The following is a 23,290-nucleotide window of genomic DNA, read 5'->3' on the forward strand; positions in this document are numbered from 1 at the left end:
AAGTGTTTGATGGGGACAGTGTAGAGGGCGCTTTACTCTGTATCTAACCCCGTGCTGTACCTGTCCTGGGAATGTTTGATGGGCACAGTGTAGAGGGAGCTTTACTCTGTATCTAACTCCGTGCTGTACCTGTCCTGGGAGTGTTGATGGGGACAATGTAGAGGGAGCTTTACTCTGTATCTAACCCTGTGCTGTACCTGTCCTGGGAGTGTTTGATGGGGACAGTGTAGAGGGAGCTTTAATCTGTATCTAACCCCGTGCTGTACCTGTCCTGTGAGTGTTTGATGGGGACAGTGTAGAGGGAGCTTTACTCTGTATCTAACCCCTTGCTGTACCTGACCAGTGTGTAGGCTTGATAATTGCCACTTGTATCACCGGTCAAACTCAGGCAGAATGACCCAAATCCATCAAGGCTTAAAATACCCGAAGGACCACACTGCAAATACACAGCAGGGAGAGTCAGCGTTTGGAAGAGAGAATGCTGGTTAAGATTCTGGCAGCGGAACCCGGCTAATCAACGACTGTGTGAAGAAACAAGACTTTAGCTGCAGAGCAGAAACATTTTATTAAACTCCAAGCTTGTTAGAAGACGGAAAGAACAGCTACCATTGGTCCTTTATTGTAAAACTGAAAAAAAAATCAAAATTACAATATCTGTTTTTTTAAAAAAAAAAATCACGTTACACCAAATTTAATTCTCCTGAGGACAATTCGTTGTTTGGCCCATGATGAAGTTATACACACGTTTCAAATCTGAAGGAGGAGGTGGGTCCAATTAAATTCCTTTTTATACACAGTTTCAAATAAATATCTTTTTTATATATATTTAAGAGCTGTATTACAAAAATATCACACTTGCTTCTTTAAAAAAAAAACTTTGTCAAGACCTGACCAGATGCTTGCTTTACACATCTGTTTGAAATATTGAAAGCTTCAGCACAGGGGGTTAGGATTGAGAATGCATTGGGGAAAACAATGATGAATGACAGGGGAAGGGGGATCGGGATAACGTTGGCTGCTGTCTGTGCCTAAGTACCCTGGAGTGTTGATACGAACCAACACCCCTGCTCTCACGCAAAGCCTCAAGAGGGTTTCACGCACCCCCCCCCCCCCCCCGCCCCCCACCAAACATCTCTCCACCGGCCTGTCTGGTGGCCCCAGTTGCCGCTCAGGAGCCAGAGTGGATATCCACCCTGCCCCTCTGCCCTCCCCTCCAGCTCACAGGTGGATTGAGGCCCCCACTAACTCAGCCTCGGGTCCAGGGGTGACATGCCGAGCTGGGCATACACTCACTGAGCCATCAGCAGCTCCTCAGGAGAATTTTGCTAAGGGGGCAATTTAACAGCTAATTTAACGTGTGCACGCTCCTGTGGGAACAACTCCTGGCTGTCTAGTCTCCAGCCTAATCCAGTGGACCTGTGCCGTAGATTGAAGTGGGGGCTGGAAGGTTAATACTAAGCCCATCTCAAACTGGAGCAGTGTGGAGGGAGTATCTAGCCTGGGTCGATTTGGATACTGGGCCCTCGTCTCGCTTGGCACACAGGAAAGCTGTCGAGCGATTCAGAGCTACAGCCTCCATGGCCCTGCTTTTGGCAGGAGTAGGGGAAGAGGGTGGCAGCCAGGGTGGGTTCACCCTCCCAGCGCGAGCGTTCCGTAGCCCAGTGAGAGTCCACTCGGCGCCCACGCGGCATTCTTAAAGCCCGGACCGGGATAGATTCGCTCCTCTCTGGTGCTCCTGTCGCGTTGGGGAGAGGGACTGCCACTGGGTAATCGCTACAGCCTGCGTGTTAAGCTGCGGGGATCCCGAACGGCAGAGCGAGTTTGGCAGACTCCATCCAGCTCCTGGCGGGTGGTAGCTCACTCCACCAAACTCTCGGTGTTGGCACTAGTTATTTGACAGTAGTGAGGCGGGGGGGGGGGGGGGGGGGGGGGGGGGTGGGGGCGGTAGGAGGAAGTGGCAGGAGAGAAATTTTACTGTCTCTCAGGTGAGCTATAGAAGTGGCACCGCAATCACTGCAAGTGGCCAAGAAGTATGTAAAGGGCTGACGCTGCAGCCTCAACACACTGGCACAGAATATATTTAGCAGCCCGCCAACTGATTCCAAGACGACGGCACGTGTCTTTGTCTTAAGCTGATTGGTCTGGGAGCCTGCATCAGCCGGGGGGAGGCAGCGGTGGGGGGAGGGGCGCGCCAGGCTGGATTCACTGGATTCAGATCCTGATCCGAGAGGTGTGGCCCTGGGGACATCGCTCAGACCCACTGGAGGCGCTTTACAATGCGGATTCTCTTTCAACCTCGCCCCTTTCGCTGAGATTCATTTGGAAGCCATCCCACGCCACCCCATCCCCAAAAACCGAACAGTGCTCTGGCATCATGTCACGATCCTGGTGGGGGACTGGGTTGACACCCTACTCCCCATCGACACTTAGCAGGAGACACATGGGGTAGAGGTGAATAAACGCACAGCCTCAGCAATGATCCAGTCACAAAGACCCACTGGCGTACGACTAGAACAAGGTTAAAAATTATTGCGTTATTTTAAACGAATTCATTGCCCACTTGGTTTCTCTGGCTCGGTAATTTTCTACTCGCTGGTGACCTCGTACGCTTTGCCGTCATCCCACTTCCCCTTAATGGCGTATTGGCAACATGGATGAGATGGGACCTCTGACACAGGGGTTAAAGGGCAGAGAGAAAAGAGGGGGCAGGCGGAGGAGGAGGAGGGGTGGGTGTTGGTGGGGTGGGTGCGGGTGGGGGTTGGTGGCCAAGCGAATTCAAGGCAAGCCAGGCAACCACATAAATGGCAGCGCTTCATAAATTGTGGAGCTCCAGCAGGGTCTGATCCAGCATTCGATGCATATTCAGGTTCTCCTCTTTGGTCTGAGACAGCTTATCTGTGGGAAGAGACGTGCGTGTGTGGGGGGGGGGGGGGCAAACAAAATACAAGAGATGAGAATTAAAAGTGGCAACAAGACAACCCCAAAAGCAACCTAACTGCAGCACCACCCCCTCCAACTTTAGCAGGATATCAATTGATTTTAAACTAGTAGCATGTGGGGTCCTTGTCTTTATTCGAGAACATATAAACAAACGTACAAACTAGGAGGAGGAGGCCATTCAGCCCCTCGAGCCTGCTCCGCCATTCAATAAGATCATGGCTGATCTAATTATGGCTTCACCTCCACATTCCCGCCTACCCGGGGGTAACCTTTGGCTCCCTTGTTAGTCAAGGATCTATCTACCTCTGCCTTAGAAATACTCAACGACCCAGCCTCCACCGCTCTCTGGGGAAGACAGCTCCAAAGATTCAGAACCCTCCGCACAGAATAAATTTCTCCTCGTTTTCAGTGGGAGGCCCCTTATTTTTAAACTGTGCCCCCCTAGTTCTAGTCTCTCCCACAAGGGGAAACATCCTCTCAGTATCTGCCCTCTCAAGTTCCCTCAGGAGCTTACATGTTTCACTAAGATCACCTCTCATTCCAATAGGTCTCGCCTATCCAACCTTTCATCATACGACAACCCCTCCCTATTCCAGATATCAGTCGAGTGAACCTTCTCTGATCTACTTCTAATGCTTTCTCAAGTAAGGAGACCAAAACTGTACATAGTGCTCCAGATGTGACCTCACCAACGCCCTGTAAAACTGCAGCAATACATCCCTACCTTAGAGATACGGAGTGCAAAAGCAAATATGTTATGCTAAACCTTTCTAGATCACGGGTTAGGTCCCAGCTGGAGCATCGTGTCCAATTCTGGGTCCCGCACTTTACGAAAGATGTCGAGGCCTTGGAGAGGGTGCGGAGGGAGATTTACCCAGAATGGGACCCGGGATGAGGGATTCCAGTTCATGGGGAGAGACTGGAGCTGGGATTGTTCTCCTTAGAGCGGAGAAGGTTAAGGGGGAGATTTAGTCGAGACGTTCAAAATCGAGAAGGGGTGGGCGGATGGGGAGATGGTGATAAAGTGGCAACGTCACTGGGCTAGTAATCCAGAGGCCCAGGCTAACGCTCTGGGGGGGACACGGGTTCAAATCCCACCACGGGCAGCTGGTGGAATTTAAATTCAATTAATAAAATCTGGAATTGAAAAGCGAGTCTCAGTGACGGTGACCGGGGCAACCATCATGGATTGTTGTAAAAACCCATCTGGTTCACTCATGCCTCTTTAGGGAAGGAAATCTGCTGTCCTTACCCGGTCTGGCCTACATGTGACCCCCAGGCCCACGGCCTGGTTGACTCCTAACTGCCCTTGAAATGGCTGAGCGAGGCCACTCCATTCAAGGGCAATTAGGGATGGGCGACAAATGCTAATCTTGTCAGTGTCATCCACATCCCGTGAAAAAGGAAGAGTACATTAAAAAAAAATTGAGAGGCACATTTAAAAGGGCCCAATGGGGCAGATGTAGAGAAGATGTTTCCACTTGTGGGGGAGACGGCAGAATTGGGGGCATCGAGATAAGATAGTCATGAATAAATCCAATGGGGAATTCGGGAGCAACTCGTTTACCCAGGGAGTGGGGAGAGTGTGGAACTCGCTCCCACAGGGAATGGTCGAGGTGAACAGCAGAAACGCATTTAAGGGGGAAGCTGGATACACACGAGAGGGAGAAAGGAATAGGATATGTTGATGGGGGTGAGAGGAATAGCGGGTGGGGGAGGCTTATGTGGAGCAGAATGGGAGCATATGGCCAAATGGTCTGTTTCTATGCTTTACATCCCATTAATTGGTAACGGTGAGCTTCCTTTTCCCTACCGGTGTACATTTTAATAAAATGTGTATCCAGAAATGATTTGGACTGGCTCAGTGTCACTTTCCTCTTCATGTCCTGTGAAGTCTCGTCTCCACTCAAGGACCCGATGGCTTAGTCGATCCTGACCCCAACAAACGTGATCATTGATCTTTGTTTTTGGCTGGGCGTAGGATGCTGTGTGAGGCTGGGAGCACCTCTTTCTGTGAAGTATGAGCCATAACCTCTGGGTAATTTATGCCTCAGCTTGCACGCTTTTTAAAACTATTTTTTTGTTAAAACTGCAGCTGTTATGTCTAAGTTAGCTGTGTCTCAGTGAGGTAGCACTCCAGCTGCTGAGTCAGAAGCTAGTGAATTCAAGCTCCCACTCCAGAAACCCTAAGCACAAAATCCAGGCTGATGATCCCAGCGCTGATACTGAAGGAGTGCCGCGCTGTCGGAGGGTCAGTGCTGAGGGAGCGCCGCACTGTCGGAGGGTCAGTGCTGAGGGAGCGCCGCACTGTCGGAGGGTCAGCGCTGAGGGAGCGCCGCACTGTCGGAGGGTCAGTGCTGAGGGAGTGCCGCACTGTCGGAGGGTCAGTGCTGAGGGAGTGCCGCACTGTCGGAGGGTCAGCGCTGAGGGAGCGCCGCACTGTCGGAGGGTCAGCGCTGAGGGAGCGCCGCACTGTCGGAGGGTCAGCGCTGAGGGAGCGCCGCACTGTCGGAGGGTCAGCGCTGAGGGAGCGCCGCACTGTCGGAGGGTCAGCGCTGAGGGAGCGCCGCACTGTCGGAGGGTCAGCGCTGAGGGAGCGCCGCACTGTCGGAGGGTCAGCGCTGAGGGAGCGCCGCACTGTCGGAGGGTCAGCGCTGAGGGAGCGTCGCACTGTCGGAGGGTCAGCGCTGAGGGAGCGCCGCACTGTCGGTGGGTCAGCGCTGAGGGAGCGCTGCACTGTCGGAGGGTCAGTACTGAGGGAGTGCCACACTGTCGGAGGGTCAGCGCTGAGGGAGCGTCGCACTGTCGGTGGGTCAGCGCTGAGGGAGCGCTGCACTGTCGGAGGGTCAGTACTGAGGGAGTGCCGCACTGTCGGAGGGTCAGTACTGAGGGAGTACCGCACTGTCGGAGGGTCAGTACTGAGGGAGCGCCAAACGGGCGACGGGTCAGCACTGAGGGAGCGATGCACAGTCAGAGGTGCTCTCCTTCTGATGAGATGTTTATCCCAGGCTGCTCCCAGGTAGATGTAACCGTTATTGGACGAAGGGGAAGGGGCAGTGTCCTGTAGTTGGAAAAAGGGATATATAAATGCAAACTGTTATGTGTGCAAGCGTCCATGACCCAGTTTATACCTTACACCAATACTGCTAAGAAAGTGGAACCATCCTTTAAGGCTGTTAAATAAACAGCAGGGTCAGCTCAGAGTTCTGTTGCTTATCACGCTCCCAATCACACTGCCGGTGTTTTCCATTTGTGAAAGCTGATGAAGTAGCAATGGCCATTGTTTTATGTTGCATATTGCATTGTGTTTGTAACGATGGGGATGGCACAGCACACATTCATTTATTCAAGTATGTTTATTCTCTTTTCCTGTGATTGAATCAGCTGATTCCTGGGATTTCACAGAGTGCACTCTTGCAACAATAAATTAAACTACTTGAATTTATCCAGCACCGATTCACCGCGATGATTCATTTCAGTGTGTCAGGTGAAACGCTTCACAATATAAGGCCCATTCTAAGAGCAAATGCATTATTGGGAGGCAGTCGTTACTTCATTCAGACAAGCAATCACAGCCCATATCCTGCTCAGGGTGCCCCCCTCAGGAAATAGTAGCACTGAGGAGTGGGGGTTGGATATTTCACCAAGTCACCCCACACACTGAGATCTTTACAGGGCCAAAGGAGGCCATTTAGCTCATTGATCTGACAAAGTAGCAGCACAGGCAGTTAAAAAGCTAATCCCACTGCCCCACTCTCTCCCCATAGCCCTGCATTATTCCCCAAACTAATCCCACTGCCCCACTCTCTCCCCATAGCCCTGTAACAATTCCCAAACTAATCCCACTGCCCCACTCTCTCCCCATAACCCTGCATTATTCCCCAAACTAATCCCACTGCCCTACTCTCTCCCCATAGCCCTGTATCAATCCCAAACTAATCCCACTGCCCCACTCTCTCCCTATAGCCCTGTATCAATCCCAAACTAATCCCTCTGCCCTGCTCTCTCCCCATAGCCCTGTATCAATCCCAAACTAATCCCACTGCCCCGCTCTCCCCATAGCTCTGTATCAATTCCAAACTAATCCCACTGCCCCACTATCCCCATAGCCCTATATCAATCCCAGACTAATCCTACTGCCCCGCTCTCTCCCCATAGCCTTGTATCAATCCCAAACTAATCCCACTACCCCACTCTCTCCCGACAGCCCTGCATTATTCCCCAAACTAATCCCATGGTCCTGCTCTCTCCCCATACCCCTGTATCAATTCCAAACTAATCCCACTGCCCTGCTCTCCCCATAGCCCTGTATCAATCCCCAAACTAATCCCACTGCCCCGCTCTCTCCCCACAGCCCTGTATCAATCCCAAACTAATCCCACTGCCCCGCTCTCCCCATAGCCCTGTATCAATCCCCAAACTAATCCCACTGCTCCACTCTCTCCCCATTGCCCTGCATTATTCCCCAAACTAATCCCACTGTCCCGCTCTCTCCCCATACCCCTGTATCAATTCCAAACTAATCCCACTGCCCTGCTCTCCCCATAGCCCTGTATCAATCCCAAATCCCACTGCCCCGCTCTCTCCCCATTGCCCTGTATCAATCCCCAAACTAATCCCACTGCTCCACTCTCTCCCCATAGCCCTGTATCAATCCCAAACTAATCCCACTGCCCCGCTCTCTCCCCATAGCCCTGTATCAATCCCAAACTAATCCCACTGCCCCGCTCTCTCCCCATAGTCCTGTATCAATCCCAAACTAATCCCACTGCCCCGCTCTCTCCCCATAGCCCTGTATCAATCCCCAAACTAATCCCACTGCCCCACTCTCTCCCCATAGCCCTGTATCAATCCCAAACTAATCCCACTGCCCCGCTCTCTCCCCATAGCCCTGTATCAATCCCAAACTAATCCCACTGCCCCGCTCGCTCCCCATAGCCCAGTATCAATCCCAAACTAATCCCACTGCCCCACTCTCTCCCCATAGCCCAGTATCAATCCCAAACTAATCCCACTGCCCCGCTCTCTCCCTGTATCTTCCATATTTCAAATATCTATTCACTCCTCCCTCAAAAGTGAAATGTTTTCTGCAGCCATTCCATGGGGCAAAGCATATGTCAAACCTCTGACAACACTACGTAAGGAAACTCCTCAAAACCTCACAGTTCTGTTGGCAATTCTAATCGATGGCCATCATCCCCAAAGAGAAAACGTCTTTTCTGATTCATCCAAATCGAAACCTCGTGTCTCAAATCTCCCCCCAAGCTATAGATTTTCATGCTACCATCTTGGAGCTGACTATGGCATTCCAAGAGAAGGGAAACGATGAGTCAGGATACAAGTTCAAGTCTGCCAGGACAGCAAGCAGACACTTACAAACTTGGACAAGGTAAATTCAGTGCTGATCTCAGAGCCCTTCACACAGTAAATGGAGTCAGCTCCACAAAGCAGAGTGGTGTTAGATACAATTCGAGACAGTTGGATGCATTGATGGGGAGACCATAGGGTCTATCTGATCGAGTTCAATGGGTTCCCTCAGCTAGATGTCAGCTGAGGCTCAGTAGGTAGCTCTCTCACTTCCAGAGTCATAAGGTTGGGTGTCAAGTTCTGCTTTAGAGACTCGAGTTACTGGATGAGTGAAGTTGCCATCTTCAGTGTCCCCTTGACATTCAATGGTATCACCATTGCTGAATCTTCCACTATCAACATCCTGGGGAGGGGGATTACCAGTGACCAGAAACTGAACTAGACCAGCCTTATAAATCCTGTGGCTACAAGAGCAGGTCAGAGGCTGGGAATCCTGCGGCGAGTAACTAACCTGCCGACTCCCCAAAGTCTGTCCACCATCTACAAGGCACAAGTCAGGAGTGTGATGGAATACTCCCCACTTACCTGGATGAGTGCAGCTCCCACAACTGATGAAGCTCGACACCATCCAGGACAAAGCAGCCCACTTGATCGGCATCCTATCCACCACAAACATTCACTCCCTCCACCATCAACGCACAGTAGCAGCAGTGTGTGTACCATCTACAAGATGCACTGCAGTAACTCAAAGTTTTATTGACAGCACATTCCAAACCCGCAACCCCTATCACCTAGAACAAGGGCAGCAGATAGGTGGGAACACCACCACCTGCAAGTTCCCTACCAAGCTACACACACCATCCTGACTGGAAATATATCGGCCGTTCCTTCACTGCTGCTGGGTCAAAATCCTGGAACTCCCTCCCTAACAGCACGGTGGGTGTACCTACACCACAGAGACTGTAGCGGTTCAAGGTGGCAGCTCACCACCACCTTCTCAAGGGGCAATTAGGGGCGGGCAATAAATGCTGGCCTTGCCAGCGACTCCCACACCCGGTGATAGAAAAACCTGAAATTCTTACCGATGGCCAGGTGTCCAAGATTCATCCCTCAGACAAGCTCACTAAAGAACGGGTGATCTAATCATTATCACATGGTTTGTGGGAGCTTGCTGTGCGCAAATTGCCTGCTGCATTACCTACGTTAGTGACTACACTTCACTGGCTAGTATATCGCTTTTGGGGTGTCCCGAAATCATGTAGGCACTAGAGAAATGAGAATCCTTCCTTTGTTTTATCCAAGTTTATCTTTGTAAAACCTTGCATCAATTCAGACAGAACAGATACGCCTTCCAGACTCAGACAGGCTGAAATGTTTTATTCTGGTATTGAAAGGAAGACAAAAAGTGCACTGAAACATGCAGAAGGTCACAGTGAGGAGGACAAGACACAGATTAAAAAGACAAAACCGATTTTCATTACGCAAGGCAGAGAACCGGAAAAACAAACAGAATACTTGGGTCGCAGTGTGACAGGAGAACAGAAAAGGAGGAGATGGAGGGACTGGGAAATTGGAAATGGAAAAGGCACATTTGGGAATGAGGCAGCAGGCAAGCAGTGGGATGCAGGACAGGCAGCTGGACGTGGAAAGCGTGCGCGAGAGTGTGTCCAAGTGCGAGTGCCACAAAGACGCAAGGCGAGAAAAGCAACGGTCCGCAGCCGAGAGACGCCAATAAAAGCCGAGGAAGTGAAAGACTCTCGCTGTTTCGTAGGCAACGGAATTATCTGTACAAAGGAAGCAGGAAAGAGGGGGGGTGACGACATGAACTTCAGACCCAGCTCATACACCAAACTGTTTGAGGGCCAGAGGCTTTTCGTTTCTCCGAGTACCACATATAAACACTTTTTTTTTGTTTGTTTGCTTTTGCAAGGTCTCCCCTCAGTCTCGGCGCGGGTTTTAAAATGGACGACCGACCCCCACTTCCTCACCGAGTCCTGGGGCAAGCGGTCAAGAATGGTCTCTGTGCGCCGCAGAGAGTCTGCCTCAAACAGGAGATCAGGGTTTCAAATCCCAGCAGTGTCCTTTGACTGAACCGAGTGGTCCTGTTCTTTAATAAAACAGTTACTAAAACGTCCAGAACCAATAGGGCAGGATGATCGGTTAAGGCCGGGGTGGGGGGGGGGGGTTATGGCAGAAGGCTCAGCATCGGGACAATGGGCCGAGCGATCACCCTTCTGCGCTGTTAACCCCGGGCTGCAGGGAAACAGGGACCCTGAATATATTTTTTGATAGATGAAGAGAGGAGGAATAAAACCAGGACCCGCAAGTTATCTGGTTCCTGAAAGCAGACCGAGATTTTTAACCATCGGAATCAAGCACAGCGGTCCTCAAAACAGGAGCGATTTCAAAAGCAAACATTCCAGGCCATTCAGAAATAAAGCACAGCAGATTCACACCAGCTCCTCAGAAGGTAGTCAGTATTAATGTGGTTTTAAAAAAAAATAAAGTCTTTCTTTCGCTTATCTGCCCCTTTTTACAATTATACATAGCTCCCCTGAGGAAACCGGGCACGTTTTTTTCCCTCGCCTGCTCTCAATAATCATCCTGCTTTGGTGGCATTAGCTTTACTCTGTCTTAATATCACACGAAGTGGCCTCGTGTCAAAATCTTTTTTATGTAACTCTTGCGATGGGACCTAGGGATGCCTCATCTCGTTAAAGCCGCTATACTAGCACAAGTTGTTGTAAGTTAGCAACAGGGTCTTTCCAGATGCCTGCAGCGGGAGAGAGGGAGTCATTTTAACCTAGCCCGTCAGACAGAGATTCCACGGGATGGGATGGAATGATAGCTTTACCCCCCACCGCCCCACTAGGGAAACCCCACGTGCGGGTAGGGTTAATATTGCATTCCAGGCGGTGGTTTAATTTCTCATGTGGATTCCTTTCCCCCACTTTCAACCCCCCTTTCCCAAGGCCTGTGGTACCGTCCTGTTAAATAACGAGAGAGAAAAAAGGAGCAGCGAACATCCGCTCAGAAGAAAATTCCACCCTGGGAAAGTAAATGCCGTGCGGGCCAGATGCTGTGCGATGCTGGGGGTGGGGGTGGGGTGGGCAAGGCGAGACTGGGCATGATGCAGGACCATCGCTGAACGGGATCTCACAAGTGAACTTCAGCTGTCGCGAACGCTGCACTCAGTCACCAACATCACCAGAACGGAATATCTGGGCCGTTATCACATCGCCGACACAAACATAGGCATCAGGAGCAGGTGGTGGCCATTCGGCCCCTCGAACCTGCTCCGCCACTTAATTTGACCACGGCTGCTCTGACTGTGGCCTCAGCTCCACACCCCACCTAACCCCAGTGACCGCTGGCTCCCTTGTAGATAGTCAAGAATCTATCTACCTCTGCCTTAAAATTATTCAGTGACCCAGACTCCAGGGGGAAGACGTTTCCAAAGATTCATGACCCTCAGAGAAAAAAATTCTCCTCATCTCTATCGTAAATGGGAGACCCCTTATTGTGAAACTGTGTCTCTCCCACAATGGGGAACAGCCTCTCAGCATCCACCCTGTCAAGTCCCCTCAGGATCTTACGTGTTTCAATAAGATCGCCTCTCATTCTTCCGAAAACTCCGGTAGATACAAGACCAACCTATCCAACCTTTCCTCATGATACCCCTCACCCCTGGGTATCAAGTCAAGAATCTGCCATCCTCTGCCTTAAAAATATTCATTAACCCTCCCCTCCACGGCTCTGGGAAGGGGAGTTTCAATCACTCATGACCCTCAGAGGAACAATTTCTCCTGCTCTGTGGGAGCTTGCTGTGCGCAAATTGGCTGCCGTGCTTCCCACATTACAACAGTGAGCACACGCTTGAAAGAGCGCTTCAGCTTCATCAGACGTGAAGTGGGTTTGGGAAGTCCCGAGGTGGTGAAAAGTGCTAGAAAAATGCAAGTTTATCTTCCTTTACAGAGTCGAGCACCACCAGATCAGGCAAAAAAAATGCCACAAGCTTTAAGGGGCAGCAAGAGAGTGAGGAATAAATGAACTGGGTGGTGGTGGTGGTGGTGGTGGTGGTGGTGGTGGTGGTGGTGGGGGGGGGGGGTGATGAGGATAGGAGGAGATGGACCCCAAACATGACCGATGGAGGGCGATCTTCGATTTTACCCAAGATGATAGTAGATGTTTCCTCACTCCAACGATCTACCGAGTATGGTTTTCTAGCCAATCTGTGTTTATTAGTGTTGTTAGCTTGCAGTAACACACTGTTTAATGGAGGTTAGAAGAGAAGCGCATTGGTTGCAACACCTACCCGCTCTCTAGCTGAAACTGAACATGCGTTAGCCACCCCAATCCAGACACACACCAGTTAGAGCACGCAAAACCAACACAGCAAACAAGGAGCACTACAGTACACAGCTTTTTATGGGTCAGATACATGAGGGGGGTTTGATAAGAGTAACAAAGGAGAAACGGTTTCCACCGGCCGGAGGGTCGGTAGCCAGACGGACACAGGTCGAAGGTAATTGGCAAAAGAGTCAGACAGAAGATGACAAGCTGTGGTGTGGAAGGCGCTGCCTGGATGGGCAGTGGAAGCAGAATCAATACTGACTTTCAAAAGGGGAATTGAATAAATAGTTGAAAGAGGCAAATTTGCAGGGTTGAGGGGCAAGAGGGAGAGGGAGAGGGAGAGAGAGGGGGTGACTAATCGGATAGCTCTTTCAAAGACTCAGCACAGGCAGGATGGGCCAAATGGCCTCGTTCTGTGCTGTAAGATTCCAACATGCCTACAGTGCTGGAAGCAAGCCTCCTGGCTTTTGTGCTATGGTTGGGGAGGTTGGAGAACAAAGACTGGGCATTGTACCCCTTTCTCTAGCCCGGTTAGAGGAGCTGGTAAACTCACCTCCAGGTGGTGTGGAAATCTAGGGGGGGTGGGTGGGGGGAGGGAAAACGCTGGTGCGCAGATTCCGTGACCAGGTCACGGTTAGAAGTCGTTCAGAGAGGGTGGGGGGCAGTCGTGGGAGATGGGGACAACCAGCGGTGTGCTCACCTCAGCCTCCCTGCTCTAGAAGGACAGGAAAGACCCACCTAGCACGTGGGTTTTCGGACTGTGCCACAGGGAGGTGTGTGGTGGGGCCGGTATCGGAGATCAGACGTTCCGTGAACACGGCGTTGTGAGAATTCTATCATCTGGCATACTGCAGCGAAAGAAATGAAACCTCTTCTGCCATGATTACCACCGTTCCCACTTTGGGTGCTGGATACACCACCACAGCTGTGTAGAGTAGCGTTAGGCAACAGCCCAGCCAGCGAACTGGGTCGCGCAAAGCATCGCCGATCGGTGGGTGAGATGCGAGCGTTGTGGTTAGAAAAATCGAGGCGCCGCACAATGCTGAGCATGCGGGAAGGGGGAGAGCCCCCCCCCCCCCCACCAAAGGAAACCAGGTATTTACATGGAGGTCATGTCATTCAGAGCATGGTCCAGTTCCTCGCTGATGGCTTTATACTTGAGTTTCTGAGCGTACAGCTCATCTGGTGGAGCGAGAGCAAGAAGGCAGCAGTGTGAAAGGAAGGTGGAGGAGAGTCCGGCAGAGGAGTCAAGGTGATGGTCCAGTTGGTCGGACGGGAGGGAGGTAAGAGGGTCAAGGAGAGGGAAAGGTAAAGGGATCAAAGAGGTTGAAAATAAGGGGAATGAATAAACAAAAAGCAAAAGGTGAAATGTTAGAACAGGAAAGTCAATTCAAAAGTGCGATTTGAATACAGCGAGAGAGATGGCGGAACAGTTCAATTTCTAACGTGTGTGTGTGTTTGTATGTGTGTGCGTGCGTGATGTGCTGAATGCTGTCCCAGCATGTATGGGAAGTGTTGAACGCCAGGCAGGCCCCAGTTCCATTTTACAAACACTTACAATTACGAAAGCTCCTAAAAGTTCACATAACTGCTCCGCTGCTGCTTTCAAAACTGTGGAAAGTGACAGAGCTGGAGGAGCCTCTTCCCTATCACCTTCCACGCACCCCAGTGGCACTGTCTAAAGGTCAGTCCTACAGGTATGCGCCCTGAGCGTGACTGAGTTACCACTGTTTCACCTGCCAACGTAGACAGTGTGCACACCTGTAGGCTATTCCAGCATGGCTGGAGAGGGGAGGGCATCACCGCCCAGGGCCCAATCTAGTCCAGTACACACACACTTCCCAGCAGGAGTCGCTGACAAGCAACCCTGGGTCATTTTGCGCTCCCCTAACCCTGTGTTTATCCAACTTCCCCCTTCAGTGCTTACAAACATATCAATTAGGAGCAGGAGGCCGCCATTCAGCCCCTCGAGCCTACTGCGCCATTCAATAAGATGGCTGACCTGATTGTGGCCTCAACACCACTATCTCCCCCCCCGCCCCCCCCACCCCACCCCGCCCCAAAAAACCTTCGATTCCCCTGTTAGTCAAGAATCGATCTACGTCTGCCTTAAAAATATTCATTGACTGCCTCCATTGCTCTCTGGGGAACAGCGTTTCAAAGATTCACCACCCTCTGAGAAAAAAAAATGTCTCCTCACCTCTATCTAAGTGGGGGGAACCCGTTATTTTTAAACTGTGTCCCCTAGTTCTAGTCCCTCACACAAGGGGAAACATCCTTTGGGTACCCGTCCTGCAAAGTCCCCTCAGGACCTTATACGTGTCAATAAGATCACCTCTCATTCTTCTAAACTCCAATAGGTACAGACTCGAGCTGTTCAACCTTTCCCCATCCCGGGAATTAGTCGAGTGAAACTTTGAGCATCTCTGCTATTCACCCCCTGCTGTAGCGAGTCCCACATTCTCACCGCTCCCTGGTTAAAGAAGCTTTGCCCCGAATTCCCCTATTGCTGTTATAGAAACACCATTCAACAACTGAAAAAAAAACTCATTAAAAATTAAGCCGTAGCAGATGGACAGCGCTGTGGATAATCTACAGGGACACTGTCTTGCAACGCCTTAAGTCAAGCTCTTGGAGTATTTTTAATTCCACAGGATTTTCAAAAGGATAGTTTGCCACAACAGCCCAGGTTTAGGCTTGGTTTTCCACTGGCCTGATCAATGGGTGGATTGTGGCGCCGCCTGGATCAAAGCCAGGTTCCAAGTGAAGAGCCAGGCCCTGCATCAATCCAAAGGAGCGATATCGGGGGTGCAATATGCCACATCAAGGTGAGGTGGGGCAACCAGGGACAGAGGCGGCAAAGCGGATAGACTCTGCTGCTGCGGGGGCTGAGCCCACACCAAGTGCGAGCTTGACTCAATGGATAGCCTGCCCTCAGTTGCGAGTGGATGCCAGTTCTCGCAAATCATTAAATTTGGCAGCAGTGAGGGAGTGCTGCACTGTCAGAGGCATGGTCTTTCAGGTGAGGCATTTGAATATATATTAGAGAGCAGGACAGCGCACCTCTCTGCTGTCCGCCGGATCTTGTTGTGCTCAAATTGTAACTTCAAAAGTAATTCGTGGGCTGTTCGGCACGAGGATGTGTAAAATGCTATGTAAATGCAGGCTTATTCTAGCTTTGTTATGGAGATGATGTCTGACATGTATTTTATCTCCAGTTTCCCTGTGTTGGAGTGTATGTGATGCCCAATTGTACAGCCCCAAGAGTCATCCATAGGGGAAGCTGCTGCAGGGTCAAAGGTTTGACTCACGTACCTTCTAAATCATCGATGGTCTTCTCCAGCTTCGCTACAGAGCGCTCTGCAAACTCTGCACGGGTCTCAGCCTAAAGGCAACAACACGCACATTAACCCAGGGGAAAGACAAATGTGCGTTTATATAGCGCCTTTAACACAGTAGGACATCCCAAGGCACTTCGCCGGAGTACCGTAAAACAATTTTTGACACCGAACCACTTAAGGAGATATTAGGGCCAGGTGACCAGACGCTCGGTTAAAGGGGTCAGTTTGAGGGGTTGGGCGAGCGGACGAGAGGGAGGGAATCCCAGAGTTTAGGGCCCCAATGGTGGAATGATGGAAATCAGGGCCTGTGCTAGATGCCGGAAGAGAGCACAGGGAGGGGTTTACACACGAGAATGAGAATTTTAAAATAATCAAGGCATTGTTCAGCCGGGGTGGGGGTGGGGGGGTCTGACGTTACTCACCTAGCACAGGGTGGGCAGTAAGCTCTTCATTTGTTATGAGAGGTCGACAAAAAAAAAGGCAAAGCCCCCCCCTCCCCACAAGAATGGCACAAATCAGGGAAGGTCCCAGTACAAATCAGTCGGGGGTCAAGGTTCCCTGCTCCATGGTAAGGCGCACCACGCTCAGTTGGCAGTGTGTGCCTGCAAACAGCGGGCCAGGCCTGAAAAGTTGGTCCAAGGGCTTGACAACACTTCAGACACTTTCGCATTGGGCGTGATGTCTCGATTATCCACTGTGCTCTGAATTACTGCATCGGAGAGCTGCGTGGCTGGAGGTCTCGCCAGCTGCCCCACCTCCCAAAATACAAGTGAGCCGGGTGGTTAGGTTTCCTCCCTTTCTGCAATGGAAATATAGGGGATCGAACCTCCAGAGTACCTTGGCTGGAGAGTTGGTACCAGGAAGCCCAGCAGGGGGGAGAGCAATAGGCGCTCTCCTCCCTTGACATGGCTGGTTAAGAGAGCTGGGAGCTGCGCCTCACAGGCTAGATTTTCTCTTGGGTTCGATATTCAGTTGGAAAAATTTTTGGAAGGGATCTGGCGCAGGCACAGTGGGCTGAATGGCCTCCCCTCTGTTGCTGCGTGATCTGATGAAGTGAGCTGATCTCTGCCAGAGAGAGAGAGAGAGAGAGAGAGAGAGAGAGAGAGATAGACGGACAGAATATGTTGATAGGGTGAGATGAAGTAAGGCAGGAGGGTGGAGCGTGGACCAGTTGGTTTGACCTTCCCATTTCTGTGCTGCAGGTACTCTGTAATGTTAGTGCCTTGAACCATAAAACAAAGTGTTCTCACCTCCTTCAGTTTATCAGTCAGGAGTTTGATCTCTTCTTCATATTTGTCTTCCTTTTGGGAGTACTGCAAGTGAGGGGAGAGAAAGACTGGGTCAAATACTTGGAGAGACTGTACACAAATCACGTCCATTAGAAGATGCAACTTCAGGAGTGGGAGCAAGAGGGAATATGGCTCCATCAAACACATTTATGCCATCAAACCAAATTAATTACTTTTTAAATACAGGGACCTACCTCTCTAACCAGCAGTTTACAGCGTGAGCCACAGTGACGAGGGTGATGCACTACTCTGATGGTACAGTGCTTTTAAGCGATTCACACGCGCCATTCTACACCCCGGCCCCAGCAATGCCTGCAGCAGCATGCCACTGTTTCCCAACCAAAGCAACAACAGGATGGGGTCAGCGTTTTAACTTCAAACATAGCTCTCAGCTGCTGGTGTGAGTTTGTGGATTTTGTCTCCTACATCCCAGGCGCCTGTGGTACATTCAGTTTGCAGAAACACTATTCTGTGGTTGGGGGGGTGGGGGGTGGGGGCCGATACAGAGATGGTGACTAGGAATGGCAGCAAAACGGGATATTAGTGGGTGACACACCCACGGCCCAAAATAGGCTCCAGTTTGCACAGCAAGGACATTTTTAGCATGTGGAACTGCACATAAGGCGCGCGGTTAGAAACAGCAAAGGTGCCTCCAGATAACATCCTCTTATATAAGAGACTCAGGAAGTCACTGCAAGGTTTACTTCCGCCATTTTAACTGCCCTTGTTTCCTGATTTGCAGTCACACCCACTGCTTCAACACTGGAGGATCAGGGTGCAGATCAACCTTCAAGTTCAGCCTCCCACCTCCGGGGCCGGGGTGGGGGGGTGGGGGGGGGGGGGGGTGTGTGTGTGTGTGTAGAAGAGACATGAGAAAAAAACCAACTTCCATTTAAGGACCTGCGTTTATACATCTCAGCAGCCAAGTGTGGTCACTTCATGTGGGGGAAACTAGGCAACCCGTGCGCACACACACACACAGCAAGCTTTCGCTGGCAGAAAATGAAGGTGGCCGAGGAAGGAATGTTACTCAGGGCAAATTACATATCCTTTGGAAAAGGAACTGAGCCCACAATCTAGACGGACATCCTGATACAGTACGGAGGGAGTGCTGCTTTCCCCCCCCCACAGAGATGCTGCACAGGCCTCAGCTGCAGCCCACCATTCTACTGTGGAGGCCTGAGCACATAAGACCAGGTCGACACTTCAGGGCAGTACTGGGGTGGGGCGCGGGTGCTCTCCCGTCAGAGGTCCTGTCTTGTAGGATCATGTTAAAACGGGGCCTTGTCTGCCCCGTCAGGTGCAAGATCCCACGGGCCACTATCGGAAGAAAAGTAAGCAAGCTCTGCCCGGTGTACCGGTCAACATTTCTCCCTTGAGCAACATCACTGAAAATAGTTGGCTATCATCACATTGCTGTTTGTGGGATCTTGCTGTGTGCAATTTGGCTGTCGCGTTTCCTACATTATAACACAGTGACCACGCTTCATTGGCTGTGCAGCTCTTTTGATGTACAAGGTTGTGAAAGGAAGTATAGAGAAATGCTTGAGTCAGTACCCCATCTGCCTGCAAAAGACCCTAGGGGACTGCTTGAAGAGAAGCCACAGGTCTCTGTGTCCTGGCCAACATTCACCCCCCACAACCAGTACTACTAAAACAAAAAGTGCGTTAGCATTGCAGAGGTCAATGGCACAGAATCACTGCCTACATTGAAAGTCACTGTGCCGCAAATCTAATACGCTCTTGTGTGAGGTGCTGTGAGCAAGATCGAGCTGCCATCTACCAACCTGGTAGTTGTGAGATCCAACAGTAATGGAGCTGTCGACTATCTCTGCTAATAATCTACAGCCGATTCAGAAATGAGGCAAGGAAGCCTTGCCATCAACAAGGCTAAGTTATTAAAACTCCATTAGGAACAGAAAAAGCTGGGAGTGCTCAGTGGGTCAAGGCAGTATTGGTTTGCAAGACTGAAAAGGACTTAAACGTTTCCAGCATCCACAGTATTTTGCTTCTATCTTAATGTTTCAGGTCTCGTTTTCTGCTTGCGCCAGGATGCTGCCTGACCCGCTTCCAGCATCTTCCACGTTTTTAATTTCAGATTCCCAGCACCCGCAGCAGTTTGCTTTGGAGTGTAACTGCAGCCAAGTACCCCATTTCGCTGCTGGTTTCGTGTGTGGAGGATCCTTCTTTGGAAGCACACAACAGCGATCAAAAAAATATATATATATAAGGACGGGGTTGGGGGTGGAAAGGGGGAGGGGGAGGAGGAAAGGAAAGAGAAAACTGGGGTTGGTGGTGGGGGGAGTGGTGAAGGGCAACCCTACCTTCTCAGCCTGGGCTTCCAGTGACTTGAGATTATTCGTCACATTTTTAAGCTCCTCTTCCAGCTCTGCACATTTGCTGTCGGTGCAGGGATAGAGTGAGAACGGGGGAGGGAAAGGGGAGAGGAATAAGTGACGAGACAGGGGTGAGAAAAAGCCACCAGATGATGAGTGTGGGGAGTTTAGGGGTTGGAGGGGGGGGGTCATTGGGGTGGGGAGGGGTAGAAAAAGAGAAAGAGAAGCAATCAATAAAGAATGAGCGGCACATACAAATAAAAAAAGAAAATTTACACACAGGGAAAGTCAGAATAGAGAGAGAAAACCAACAGTGAAAAACAGAGCACGTACCTGATGAGGGAATCTCAGGCAATCCATTCTCAACATTTATGCACAGATTTTCAAGTTTTGGTTTCAAATGTCACACATGTGGGATGGAGCACATCACTAATGTGAGTCACCAGTACGAAGGGTAAGTTATAGCTAGCGCCAAGCAGATTAAAAACCGGCAAGCTGTCCGTCGCATTGTCAGTTAGGGAACTTCTGTTAAAAATATTTGCGAGGGCAACAAGAGCTGGGGGAAGTTTGCTCCAAGCAGCCACCTATTGGTCAGAGCTCGCAACTACACCCGTGACAGCTGACATAGCAAAACTGAATGGGGCGTGTTAATGTAGAAATTTAACGTGGTAAATGGTGATGAAAACGTTAAAAAAAATTGCGCCAATATTTAGGAGAAGTGCGGCCTGCGCACAAGACACACTAGGTAATATCGATCTCCTGGGGAATTTCATACAGTGAGTGAAGACCGAGTGACACCCTCAGATGAAGTGGGGTTAAAGGGTGGTGCAGAATGGGACATGGGTGCACAACTATAATCAATATAAAGTCAAACCTTTCTTCTCTACCAATTTGGGAAGCACAGTTGATTAGACATAAGTTTCTGCATTGATTATAAGCAGAGGTATTGGTCGGCATGACTCTGGTACTCACCGTCTTGGGAGAGTAAAGCATTGGGGAAGGTGCAGTTAACTTTCATGAGCACCGGCAGTCAGTGGTAGTTACACTGTGGCACCATGTAAAGGACTTACAAAGTGAGGCTACGCTGCCCAACATTAGTTTTTCCCCCCGGTCCCTCCCTGTGTGGTTCCTGTTAATTACTTTTGACGACAGAATTTGCATTTAAAACAAGCCATGTCAGGAACAGCCGCATCATGGAATCGCTCCTGTGAAATGAGACAGCAGCCACTTGCAGCTCTCTGAAGAGACCGCACTTGTCGGCCACCTCCACTTGGTTTCTCATTGAGGGATTCCTCACTGCAGTCTGACGCAAGTGAGGCCACTTCTGGGGGGTAGTTGGGAGTTACCCACATCAGGGTGGGATTGTGTCACATGAGGCCAGACAGGGCAAGGACGGAAGGTTTCCCCGTGAGTGAACCCACAGAACCAGAGAACACTACAGCACAGAAAACAGGCCATTCGGCCCTTCTAGTCTGTGCCGAAATATTATTCCGCTAGTCCCATTGACCTGCACCTAGTCCATAACCCTCCAGACCTCTCCCATCCATGTATCTATCCAATAAAACTTAAGAGTGAGCCCGCATTTACCACGTCAGATGGTAGCTCGTTCCACACTCTCACCACTGAGTGAAGAAGTTCCCCCTAAACCTTTCTCCTTTCACCCTAAAGCCATGTCCTCTCGTGTTTATCTCTCCTAATCTAAGTGGAAAGAGCCTACTCGCATTTACTCTGTCTATACCCCTCATAATTTTGTAAACTTCTATCAAATCTCCCCTCATTCTTCTACGCTCCAAGGAATAAAGTCCTAACCTGTTTAATCTTTCCCTGTAACTCAACTCCTTAAGACCCGGCAACATCCTAGTAAATCTTCTCTCAATCTTACTGATATCCTTCCTGTAGTTAGGCGACCAGAACTGCACAAAATACTCCAAAAGTTGGCCTCACCAATGTCTTATACAACCTCACCATAACATCCCAACCCAGGTGGGTTTTTACAACAATCGCTCCTATTGATTAAAAAATATATATTTGGGAATAATTTTAAATTCAGTTACTCGGACTGCCATGGTGGCATTTGGAGTTGCGCTGTGCAGATAATCTGACCAGGTCTCTAAATTGCCAGGCCAGTAACACAGCCACGCTACTGTACCTGATGAGAGCAGTGAGGCAGGGGCGGGGAGAGAGAGAGACAAGAGAAGTGACTGAATAACATGTTTCTCAACAGAACTTCAGACTTCTTCAGGCTATTCGCAATCCTAACCCATTTCAAATGGTTAAATTTTGACCTTTCAGGCGTTTGAGTAAAAGCAAAAGTTTGGTCGTGCTCAATTTGTTTTATCCTTGCTGATGTCCGGCATCACTGTCTTGTCTTTCAGTGGGATATGGTATGGCGGTTGCTATGTGGTTAAATGGAAGCCACGCACTGGTGGAATAATGCTGAGTGTGTGCCCAGCACTTCCTGCAATACTGGTCAGGACTAAAATAAATGAAAATGGTCAAAATGCAATATGCGCAGGAATGTTGACTCACTGCCTTGTCCTACCATTTCCTGTTTGTACTTCCAAACATCAGAGCATTGCAGTTTTATCTCAACACTTGACTGCTAACCAGAGCACCGCACTGAGCTCCGCACTACAGGACACACTGAAACTTTACCAGCAGGTCTCACTAGGATGCTGCCTGCTATGAGGAAGTACAAATACAAAAAGAGGTTTGAAAAACTGGGTCTTTTTATTTGGAAAACTGGGGATTACAGGGCAACGCGATAGGAGTCTTTAATGTTGTGAAAAGACGGGACAGCGTAGCTAGAAGCAGACTCTTTCCAATAGGTGGAGGGATCGAGAATGAGGGGCCATAAAGGCCAGAAAAGCTTTTTCTCACACAGGCAGAGAGAGAGACAGAGAGACGTCATAGTCTCTGCAATGGAAGCTCACTGCACAGCAATCCAGTCAGTCCCATTCCCCCACTAAAACCCCATGGCCCTGTAAGTTTATTTCCCTCAAATGCACATCCAATTTCCTTTTGAAATGATTTATTCTCTCTGCTTCCACCACTCTTGCGGGCAATGTGTGCCAAGTCATTACTATTCGTCATGTAAAAAAAAGTTCTTCCTATGATCCTCCCCTGCATCTCTCTCAAAACCTTAAATCTGTGTGCCCCCCCCCCCCACTCCCTTGTACCATCAGCTAATGGGAACAGCTTTAATTTGCCATGATTTTGTACACTTCTATCAATGCTCCTTTGTTCAGAGGGAGAAAAAGAAGGGAAGGGGGAAGGGAAGGGGGAAGGGAGACAGACATGGAGGGAGAAACATAAGGCTTGTGACCAGGATTAGTGCTTAAGGCAGAAACCGCATCAATATTCAAGGTCAGGCAGGATGGATGAATGAGGGAAGGAGATTCGGGAACAGAGCAGGTATCCGAGTTAAGTAATTTCATGCTTGCGACACAAACACAGACCAGATGGGCTGAATGGCTCATTTCCATACTGTAACTTCCAAGTAATTCTAAGCATCGCTGGGATTAGGAGTGGGTCAATGAAACTAATTAAGCGCCCATCAAACCAACACATTTATAGAACTGTGACAGCGCATTAGGTTAACTGGAAGCCTGCAGATTATTAAAATATTTAATTTTTTCCATTCATGGCACCACACAGTCATAAAACATTCCCAATATGTCCTGTCTTTGTCTAAGCTTACAGACTGGGAGAAGTGAAGGAAACT

At 50.0% G+C, this 23,290-nt stretch overlaps 1 protein-coding gene across 8 annotated transcripts in view; it reads right to left on the reverse strand.

Moving 5' to 3' along the window:
• Positions 1-546: 546 nt before the first annotated feature.
• The window catches only part of LOC121274337 (tropomyosin alpha-3 chain), a 48,560-nt gene continuing 25,816 nt past the window's right edge, over positions 547-23,290 (reverse strand). For 2 of the 8 annotated variants that reach the window (XM_041181584.1, XM_041181579.1), the window contains 4 exons: positions 19,555-19,630; positions 17,192-17,254; positions 15,916-15,985; positions 547-2,895 (listed from right to left, as the gene is read on the reverse strand). In XM_041181584.1, the coding sequence (XP_041037518.1) occupies positions 2,813-2,895; positions 15,916-15,985; positions 17,192-17,254; positions 19,555-19,630 (292 nt within the window). In that variant the 3' untranslated portion in view covers positions 547-2,812. Of the gene's footprint in view, positions 2,896-9,611; positions 10,032-13,699; positions 13,783-15,915; positions 15,986-17,191; positions 17,255-19,554; positions 19,631-23,290 lie in introns of those variants that run through there. The other 6 variants (XM_041181580.1, XM_041181578.1, XM_041181581.1 and 3 more) reach the window with 6 other exon arrangements.

The sequence above is a fragment of the Carcharodon carcharias genome, assembly GCF_017639515.1.
Source record: "Carcharodon carcharias isolate sCarCar2 chromosome 36 unlocalized genomic scaffold, sCarCar2.pri SUPER_36_unloc_1, whole genome shotgun sequence".
Lineage (NCBI taxonomy): Eukaryota > Metazoa > Chordata > Chondrichthyes > Lamniformes > Lamnidae > Carcharodon > Carcharodon carcharias.